General features: G+C 38.8%; 1 protein-coding gene across 2 annotated transcripts; it reads right to left on the reverse strand.

The window, feature by feature from the left end:
- Nucleotides 1–4,119: 4,119 nt before the first annotated feature.
- On the reverse strand, nucleotides 4,120–10,080 carry LOC127876756 (uncharacterized). 2 transcript variants are annotated; one of them, XM_052422216.1, is made up of 4 exons: nucleotides 9,959–10,080; nucleotides 8,495–8,625; nucleotides 6,664–7,129; nucleotides 4,120–4,671 (listed from the first exon to the last, which is right to left on the reverse strand). In XM_052422216.1, exons 3-4 carry the CDS (start codon nucleotides 7,081–7,083, stop codon nucleotides 4,330–4,332), a joined length of 762 nt encoding a protein of 253 aa, XP_052278176.1. In that variant the 5' UTR covers nucleotides 7,084–7,129; nucleotides 8,495–8,625; nucleotides 9,959–10,080; the 3' UTR covers nucleotides 4,120–4,329. The 2 variants fall into 2 exon arrangements, with proteins under 2 accessions (XP_052278176.1, XP_052278166.1); XM_052422206.1 differs by lacking the exon at nucleotides 9,959–10,080 and having other exon boundaries at nucleotides 8,495–8,846.
- Between the last annotated feature and the right edge of the window lie 913 nt (nucleotides 10,081–10,993).

Here is a 10,993-nt window from a genome sequence, read left to right on the forward strand (position 1 = left end):
GTGCACTCGCTTATTTGGGCCGACACTTAAATGCTTTTGCATTTAGCCAAATTATCCCAGAGCCCTGCTTAAGTCTCAAGCTGGATGGTGATTTCTTGCCCTTATTAAGGATATTATTTGTTGACTGATCATTGTTTTGTTTTGTATTTTGTTCACCATACCAAGCCAACGCAGGTGTTTGGCGCGTAACCGAGTCATTAAAACACTCTCAATATGTCATAAAATAGCATTTTTATGACCATGACAAAAAGAAATTGTGATATATTATATATGATCGTATATATCATATTTTTGTTTGTACATGTTGTCAAAGTGATTGATAGCGTTTTAGTGAATAGGCAATGCCCCCAACACCTGTGCGAGCGGCTAGAGACTTGCCAATATGGTTCATGAACATTCCATTTATTGCAATAGCTTGTACATATTAACATGAATCTTACATGAATTTGAAGGCAGTGTCAGTTATTCCGTAATATATGTTAAGTTTTTTTTGTAAGGAAGCCTCTTAGCAAAATCCTGTCTTAGGGAAAGTTTCGTCCCTAAATAGCCTGTGCGTACTGCGTAGGCTCATATGGCACGACGCTTTACACACCCATTATTACGCCTTTTCTTCCAGAGCAAGATTAATATATTTATACCTAAACAGTTGATGACATGTTAATGCTTCTGCTATTTACTAATCACGCTAGTAAGATATGTAAAGAAAATAGTTGGTTTGCTATGGTTGTTATTTCTCATTATGTCATTTAACCCAAAATATTGCCAAAAATCAATATTGTATAGAGCATTTTGAGGAATTGAAACCCACGTATATTGTTCGTCCTTTTGGCAATTATTTTTTGGAATGATAATAGTAGATATTATCAAATGCTAAACCTTGCCGCAATTCAGTAGTTTTTACAAAATACAAATTATTCCAGCCCTGTTTGATACAAGTATAAGTATTATTTTCATCCATATATTTTTCTTTAGATTTTTGCTTAATGTGCGATTTTAATTTAATTGATAAAACACATATTCAGCAATTTACCTCTTCTTAAATTAGGTAAATAAATAAACTTTCCTGTATCAATATGTGTATTATGCCCACTTTCTTCATTGCGGTAAAATATATGGGGTAACTTATATTCATAATGAATTGCATAACTCACCATTTCCAACAAGTGTTTTTTTTATCTATTGCTTTTTATGTGGGAATCTTTACAAGTGAGCAACCAAAGAGTTTTACTTTATCAAATAATCACAGCTAGTGTTCTTTTCTTATCAGTGTGATTGTAATTATTTGTGTTTGTTTTAATGTACGATTTTATAAATGAAACAATGTTGAGGGATAAGTTTGAATTGTTTATTTGCGCCTGGCTCTGGGAAAAACTGGGCTTGATGCATGTGCGTAAAGTGAAGTGCCAGATTAGCCAGTGCAGTCCGTACAGGCTAACCAGGGGCAACATTTTTAGTCTTAATTTTGATACAATTGACGCGGAAAGTATCCTGACTGGGAAACCACTTGTCACATGCATTAAGACCTGTTTTCCCAGAGTGTGTATTAATAGTTACAGGGTTAGGTACACATCTGATACGGGATATACGGTTCTGTGGAAAACCATATCGGGGCGTAGTTACAGGGTTAGGTACACATCCGATACGGGATATACGGTTCTGTGGAAAACCATATCGGGGCGTAGTTACAGGGTTAGGTACACACCTGATACGGGATATACGGTTCTGTGGAAAACCATATCGGGGCGTAGTTACAAGGTTAGTTACACACCTGATACGGGATATACGGTTCTGTGGAAAACCATATCGGGGCGTAGTTACAGGGTTAGGTACACATCCGATACGGGATATACGGTTCTGTGGAAAACCATATCGGGGCGTAGTTACAGGGTTAGGTACACACCTGATACGGGATATACGGTTCTGTGGAAAACCATATCGGGGCGTAGTAACAGGGTTAGTTACACACCTGACACGGGATATACGGTTCTGTGGAAAACAATATCGGGGCGGGGTTAGGTACACATCCGATACGGGATATACGGTTCTGTGGAAAACCATATCGGGGCGTAGTTACAGGGTTAGTTACACACCCGATACGGGATATACGGTTCTGCGGAAAACCATATCGGGGCGTAGTTACAGGGTTAGGTACACACCTGATACGGGATATACGGTTCTGTGGAAAACCATATCGGGGCGTAGTTACAGGGTTAGGTACACACCTGATACGGGATATACGGTTCTGTGGAAAACCAAATCGGGGCGTAGTTACAGGGTTAGGTACACACCTGATACGGGATATACGGTTCTGTGGAAAACCATATAGGGGCGTAGTAACAGGGTTAGGTACACACCTGATACGGGATATACGGTTCTGTGGAAAACGATATCGGGGCGTAGTAACAGGGTTAGGTACACACCTGATACGGGATATACGGTTCTGTAGAAAACCCTATCGGGGCGTAGTTACAGGGTTAGGTACTGACCCGATACGGGATATACGGGTATGTGGAAAACCATGTCGGGGCGTAGTTACAGGGTAGGTTACACACCCGATTCGGGATATACGGTTCTGTGGAAACCATATCGGGGCGTAGTTACAGGGTTAGTTACGGACCCGCTACGGGATATACGGTTCTGTGGAAAACCATATCGGGCGTAGTTACAGGGTTAGTTACACACCTAAAACGGGATATACGGTTCTGTGGAAAACCATATCGGGGCGTAGTTACAGGGTTAGTTACTGACCTGATACGGGATATGCGGTTCTGTGGAAATCCATATCGGGGCGTAGTTACAGGGTTATATAGTTACACACCTGATACGGGATAAACGGTTCTGTGGAAAACCATATCGGGGCGTAGTTAAAGGGTTAGTTACTGACCTGATATGTGATATGCAGCTCTGTGGAAAACCATATCGGGGCGCAGTTACAGGGTTGGTTACTGACCTGATACGGGATAAACAGTTCTGTGGAAAACCATATCGGGGCGTAGTTACAGGGTTGGTTACTGACCTGATACGGGATATACAAGTCTGTGGAAAACCATATAGGGGCGTAGTTACAGGGTTGGTTACTGACCTGATACGGGATATACAAGTATGTGGAAAACCATATAGGGGCGTAGTTACAGTGTTGGTTACTGACCTGATACGGGATATACGGTTCTGTGGAAAACCATATCGGGGCGTAGTTAAAGGGTTAGGTACTGACCCGATACAGGATATACGGGTCTGTGGAAAACCATATCGGGGCGTAGTTACAGGGTTAGTTACGGACCTGATACGGGATATACGGTTCTGTGGAAACCATTTCGGGGCGAGACCGAAGGTTTTCCACGGAACCGTTTATCCCGTATCGGGCCAGTAACTAACCCTGCAACAATTATATCACCCCAACTACTTTCCAACTCATCAAATTAACAATTATGGTAACATATAACCAGTATTATTATATTTCTACTGCCCCATATAGTCTACTGACACCATATAGAATATATGGGTTCATCATGTGACGTCAAACAGCCAATGAGAGAAGAGTATTTTGTAGATGGTGTGATATATATTGTTATTTTTATAGGGTGTAAACAAATTGGTATGTATGGCTTATAGTTTGAATACCAAAGGAAAAGATATTATGGTACATAATAAGATATGAATATATATTTTGTACCAAAATCTCGTTTTGCAGACATACTTAACATGCTGTTTTATAGTATTAATATTACATTTATGTGTGTCCTGTCATATTTGTGTATTGTATATAATGTTACAAAATCACATAAATTGTTTTGTTAGTATGGATCCGAAACCACACGACTTTGTGTTCAGAAATGTATTCTGATAATGGTGGCTGTAGGCTAACCCTCTGTCCATCATCATGTCTGTCTGTTTCAGTTGGTACGTCCGACAACAAAATTTGTCTGACGTTATTTGATAAGAGAGGGCCTTAAACTAAAATATCTGGAAATGAAAGTTATTTATATTTGTTCTAAATCTGTTTCATATATACATGATATAATTTTGTGTTTTAAGTGGAAAATGAATCAATAAGTTATAAGTTATTATTATCAATACATGTATTATATTTACAGTATTTAAAACAAACAAAAACTGAAACTAAAAAAAGGAAGCGTATATGTACCTTAATGTATGTGGATGGTTGAATTAAAATGACGGTTATGAAATTATCCCTTTTGAATCTTAACCTGACTCAAAAAATCGCGTCATTATTGGTACATGCTATGGTACATATACCAAACGACACAAATTAGCATAATGACATGATTTCAAAGTCAATTCCAATTAGCTCATATCTTCATAGTATCTTTAAGGTCGTGAGTGACGTCGACCTCTGGAAACTGCGTTTTTAAGTTTCCCGCGCACTGCGTTATCAGCAGACGCCGCTATCACTGCATGAGCGTTAACAACCTCCATGTAGTTTCTATAGGCAGCGATTTCGCGTGTACTGACGTCATCATGCGGGTAGAACACCAGCCGGTCCGTGCCCACTTGAAGTCCCGGCTGTATAGCTTTTGCCATATCCGCTATAGTACAGAATTCGACGACCCAGCGGGAGTTGACCCCGTGTCGCGCCGACCGGATATCGAGGGGATCGAACTGGATACTTCGTACAGGAACGTCGAGTTGAGTCTGTATTAGGTACTGCACCTGTTCGTGATTTGATAAGTAGTAGTTGTAGATGTAGTAGAAGTAGCAATAGCAGCAAAAGCGTTAAACGCAATAATAGTAGTATTAAAGTTGTACTGATTGTTATTGTAGAAGCATTCTTTATTTAATTTTTCTAATAGTTATTAATATGAGTCATACAAGCAGTACTAGCAGAAGCAACAGTTGTAATTGTAGTTACCTAGTACATATGTAGTTTATTTATAGACATTTTTTATCTACGTAGTACGACGGAAATATTTCATCAAGGTCCGTCTTTGCAATTATAATACATTTTATGATTTGTGTCACTTATGCTCGATTGGTAATTGTCGGCTCTGGTACTACTTTAATGTACCCCGGGTACGGTAAATAAAATAACACGTGCCCGGGAATTCTTACGCTTAATTGAGCTCGATTGGTCATTGTCGGCTCGGGTACTACTTACATGTACTCCGGGTACTCTTAAGTATACTTACATATACCCCGGGTGAGGTAAATATACTTAAACGTACCCGGTTAATATTAGACTGTACCCGAGTTGTATTCCCGCAAAAAATCCGATGTCGTAAAACGCGCTACCGATTATCTTAAACAAACTTCTCTTTAAATAAAAACTGCATCAACATGCTTTTTGGGTATGAGTTTCGATAATATAGAGGCCACTTTACAGAAAATTGACATAAATGTGAATATAATTTAATATAAAAAAAATAACCGACAACGACCGATTTAACGTCATATTTCCCGGGTACGTTTTAGTATATTTACCGTACCCGGGGTACATGTAAGTATACTTAAGAGTACCCGGGGTACATGTAAGTAGTACCCGAGCCTATAATGACCAATCGAGCCTTAATTGATCGTTGTCTGCTATATTTTTTTTAAATTAATTATATTCATATTTATGTCAATATTCTGTAAAATAGCCTCTATATTATCGACACTTCTTCCTTAAAAGCATGTTAAGGAGTTTTTTAAAGAGAATTTTGTTTCGAATCCGTAGCGCGTTTTACAACATCGAAATTTGGGCGGGAATAATACACGGGTACAGTCTAAATTGGCCAATCGAGTGTCAATTATGGTTGATTGATCATTGTCGGCTCGGGTACTATTTACATGTACCCCGGGTATCTTAAGTATACTTACATGTACCCCGGGGATTGTAAATACTTAATCGTACCCGGTCGATATTAGACTGTACCCGTGTTGGATTCCCGCCCAAAATCCGATGTCGTAAAACGCACTACCGATTATTTTAAAGGGGCCGTCCAACAGATTTTTGGGAAACTACGAGGATTTCTTATATAGGTAAAACATACATCCGCTTTCATCATGAGCGTTGCTGGTCGAGTGGTCTAGGCGGGAGACTTTTTACTCCGTGACTCCAGGGGTCAGTGGTTCGAGCCCTGTTGAGGATTACTTTTTTCCTTTTTTTAAATTGTATTCTTGTTTTTTTACTGGAGATTTTAAGTTCCAATATTTAAATTTATCAATATAACGCATTTACTGACAAGCTTCAATACATTTATGACATGACAAAATATGTTTGGACGGACCCTTTAAACAAACTTATATTTTAAAAAAATGCATGAACATGCTTTTGGAGTATGAGTTACGATAATATAAAGGTCATTTTACAGACAATTGACATAAATGTAAATATACTTAAAAACAAAATAGCCGACAACGGCCGATTATGCGTTAAATTTCCCGGATACGTTTTAGTTTATTTATCGTACCCGGGGTACATGTAAGTATACTTATGAGTACCCGGGGTACATGTAAGTAGTATCCGAGCCGACAATGACCAATCGAACGTCTGTTATAGTATCAGTAGCTGGTAGATACAACTTAAATTCGTTGTATTCACTAACATCACACAACTTATAAGGTACAGTTTCTAAATAAGTTACGTTGTTTGCGAAAATAATAAAAAAAGTCGACATAGAATGTCACACAATGCGTCGTGCAAGTGGAGTCTTACAATTTTACCTCCGAGTGGGACACGTTTTCGTTGTTCCGGAAACTGAAAACTGCGGCGTTCGGCCGACTGGGTGGTGTTTGTGTCACTGCGCATGTGCAGACTAGGGGCGATCCGGTCAATGTTGTCACTGCATATGTGCAGACTTTGGGCGATCCGGTCGATGTTGTCACTGCGCGTGTGCAGACTTGGTGCGATCCGGTCGATGTTGTCACTGCGCATGTGCAGACTTGGGGCGATCCGGTCGATGTTGTCACTGCGCATGTGCAGACTTGTGGCGATCCGGTCGCTGTGTCACTGCGCGTGTGTAGACTTGTTGCGATCCGGTCGATGTTGTCACTGCGCATGTGCAGACTTGGGGCGATCCGGTCGATGTTGTCACTGCGCATGTGCAGACTGGGGGCGATGCGGTCGATGTTGTCACTGCGCATTACATTCGCGTCCGGACAAGCTTGATCATCCGGCGTTGCCGCGTCACTGAAACCGAGAGGGCGGGACCGGCTTAAGGGACACAAAACAGGAAATAAAATACATATGTAACTAAATTGTTAAAGAAAAAACGGTCATACGATTTAAAGTGGCGGGCATTTATCAACATGATGCAAACATATTAAATGGTAACGCGTGGGAAAAAAACGTGAGATTATTTCAAATACTTGCGTTAAAAGAGAAAAAAATGCATTTCCTCTTTTAAGGCTCGATTGGTCATATTCGGCTCGGATACTACTTAAATGTACCCCGGGTACTCATAAGTATACCAAATGTACCCCGGCTACGGAAAATATACTAACACGTATCCGGAAAATTTAGACCAATTGAGAAAATTTATTCCCGCCCAAAATTCGATGTCGTAAAACGCGCTACAAAATACGAAAAAAAAACCCATCTCTTTGAACAAAACCTGCCTCAACATGCTTTTTTGAGTTGGAGTTTCGATAATAATTATGCCATTTCACAGGATATTGACATAAATATGAATATTGTTTATTTGACTAAAATAGCCGAGAACAACAAATTTAGCGTTAGAATTCAACGTTACGTTTCAGTATGTTTTCCGTACCCGGGGTACATTTACGTATACTTAAGAGTACCCGGGGTACATTTGAGTAGTAACCGAGCCGACAATAACCACAGTTAATTTAAAATAATGTTACGATTAGCTCTTGTGCTCAGCTGTCAAAACATTTTCGTGCACGTGGAACTTATTTTGTTAAAAATAACGACATCAAGCATGAGTTGATAATTTATTATTATTGAAATTACAAGGCGTCATCGTACACAGAGGTAATTTTCGTATAATAACAATGGTTTAAGGTAATTAATATTTGATACATTTGACACTCACTTGGAACTGGTTTTATTAAAACATTACATCTATTTACTTTTGACGATTATTAATAAAATTGTAAATTTTATTTTAAAAATTTCATTAAATATATTCTTTTCAGAATGTAGTTTAATTGGACTATATAACGGACTATATAACGGTTTAGAATTATTCGGTTGTTGTTGTTTTTTATGTTAAGCAAATCCAATCCGCTTTAAAGGAAATTTGTGTTAAAAATGAAGTGTCATCTTAACGAAAATCCAGGTTAGGCGGATTTACATGGGGCCTAGAATTCCAAGAACGAGGCATGTTAATTTTCATCGGGGATGGGAAAAAGGGAAGTTTGTTTTTGCAGTTATATTTCCTGCCTAGCATCCGATGGATAGAAAAGTGATCTCAACATAGATCTGGCGATCACCTGATAGCGAACAAACGATACACAAACACCCCATAGAATACCGTGTGAAAGATTTATAGCGAACAGCAAACATTGACTTATGACACGTGATACTTACATCTCTGATCAACAGCGCCCCGTGCAGCGGTCCCGCTATGTGCGTCCGGTTTCTGTGGGCTCTCTCTCCGGGATCGCGGCGCATGGTGGCTGGTGGCGTCATGCACGCAGTCCGGGTCCAGCAAAAGGGTACTGGGCCGAAAACCAAGAGCGAGTAACTTTTGGTACTGGAAAGGACTGATTGGCTGCTGAAATGTCAGCTTACTTCCCCAAACATAGTTTTTATAATCACAAAATCGTGATAACAAAGTAAGGTATATTGGTGTTTGTTATACCGTCGAGTTTGCATAATAACTGGGATATGTCAAAATATACAAAACAATGAAATGTATGAACATTGCAGTATTTTATTTATTTACTTGTAATTGTCTGCACTAAACAGTATAATTTATCTGTAAGCTTTTATGTTTAGTTTTATATATCGCTCAATCAATTGCGACAAATCCTACAGACTGAATAAAGTAATCGCAGCGGTTATTTCCTGTTTGCTGATCGAAAGCTGCTTCGTGCTTGTCGTGTTTTTTTTAAATTGTGAGCGGTTAGAATGCATGTATATTATTTGCAATCAACAGCCTATAACGTATGTCATTAAAGTTGTCTAGAGCCGTACTTGCTGTACTTATTGAAACAAAAAATATTTGTCAGAAAATAATAATCGATAAAAATGACGTCATCGCATGTTGTTGTTTTTTATAAGAAATGTTTTGAACTGAAACATGCTCGGAACCAGTGACATATCTGAATGTGAACATGTCGAGTTTGTCTAAATTACAAGGTATGCACCGATTTTTGAAGGGGAACGGCGAAGCAGGCATACGACTTAATTCAGTGCTTTAATTCAAAAGCTTTGCGCAATTCAAAGATTCTTCATAACACAATTGTAAAATGTGCCCCAAACGAACCAGCAAAATAAATAGAAGCACATTTATTATTAAAATTACGAAATTTACGAAGGTGTTCAAAAGGTACCTTGGTCATGTCTTATCAAATATTGTACGGACAATTACAGTGACGGCTTAATTGTATACTCACCGTTAATAGACATCAATCATAAATATTATTTTTAAATAAAGGCAATGTAAACTATTGATAGGAATTTAATAGAATTATTGAAAGAAAAGTTATCAAAGAGGTTAAGACGTGTTATTGTACTTCATTAAAAATTGCACCGTAACTAAAGATAAAACCCGCTCGGAAAAAAAGGGGCTTTTTGTGCGCGTAAACTCAAGTGTCGTCCATGATAAGCATGTACAGTTCGAGCAGGCTAATCTGGGACGACACTTTCTAATTGCATGGCATGTTTTGTTTAAAGGCAGTAAAATAATTAGCGAACATCCAGCGAACTGCACAGGCTAATATGGGACGACACTTTACGCACATGCTTTAAGGCCGGTTTTCCCAGGGCTAAAATATGTATCTTATGATGTTCTATAAGACGGGCTGTATTCAATTACCGACCATTTACCTTTGCAGAGATGTACGATCTGTCAGGCCCGGCGGTAAAGGGCCGACACCAACCGGAAGTGGGCCGGCTGTCCACTTTATCAACTTCCATGGAGGAACCAGACCCGCACTGCGCACGCCCCTTTGAGAATAGAAATGGTGCTTTAGTAAGGTAAGAATGTTAAAGGGGCCTTTTCACAGATTTTTGGCATGTTATGACGTTTGTCATTAAATGATTTATATTTCTAAATTTATACATTGGATCTAAAAATCTCCAGTAGAAGAAAATAATAAAATTAAACAAAGAAAAAAGTAACCCCCAACTGGGCTCGCAACACTGATTCCTAGCGTAAAATGCTATCGCATAGACAATTTGGCAATCCGCGCTCATACATTGGGTAGTGAATTTTATACTCCTTTTAAGCAATGTATCACAAAATATAACGACCCGAACAAACTATTCAATTGTTTCACGTTGCAACGCTTTATAATTTTCAGGTTTTTAAAACGTCAAACAATGCATATAATGGATATTTTAAAGCATGGTAAATGTTCACTATTAATGTTTCCGCACAAATATCATAACTACAACGAACATTTGCGAATCTGAAGCATTTTTTTTAATTTGTCAATTTACCGAAACGTGTTAAGGCCTCAGTCTAGGATTAATGCATGTGCGTAAAGTGCCATTTCAGATTAGCCTGTGCAGTCCGCAAAGGCTAATAGGGACGACACTCTCCGCATAAATTTAATTTTCATACAGAAGAGAATTCGTTTTAACGATAAAATCCAAAAAAGCGGAAAGTTTAGTCACTGATTAGCTGCGGACTGCATAAGCTTAGCTGGGTTCGATTTTTATGCATTAACATAAATATCAGCTTTCCGTCTCCGAGAATGAGGCTCGTCATAATCTTGTTGTGCCCTCCCCTTTCCTCCCGAAATTAGATGTGCATATAAAAATAATACCATGCTAACATCTGTTTTCAGTATAGCTGAACATCATTGCTTTTCTTTTCAATTGTATGCATATTCGTCGATTTGTTTTACATTTGAACAA

The sequence above is a fragment of the Dreissena polymorpha genome, chromosome 1, assembly GCF_020536995.1.
Source record: "Dreissena polymorpha isolate Duluth1 chromosome 1, UMN_Dpol_1.0, whole genome shotgun sequence".
In the NCBI taxonomy this organism is placed as follows: Eukaryota; Metazoa; Mollusca; class Bivalvia; order Myida; family Dreissenidae; genus Dreissena; species Dreissena polymorpha.

What these genes read in the sequence shown, in the direction of transcription:
- LOC127876756 (XM_052422216.1), bottom strand. Translation starts at nt 7,083, where the DNA reads ATGCGCAGTGACAACATCGACCGCATCGCCCCCAGTCTGCACATGCGC. An exon ending in AAAACGTGTCCCACTCGGAG is followed by an intron (nt 4,672 to 6,663) that starts GTAAAATTGTAA and finishes AATCACGAACAG; the next exon opens with GTGCAGTACCTAATACAGAC.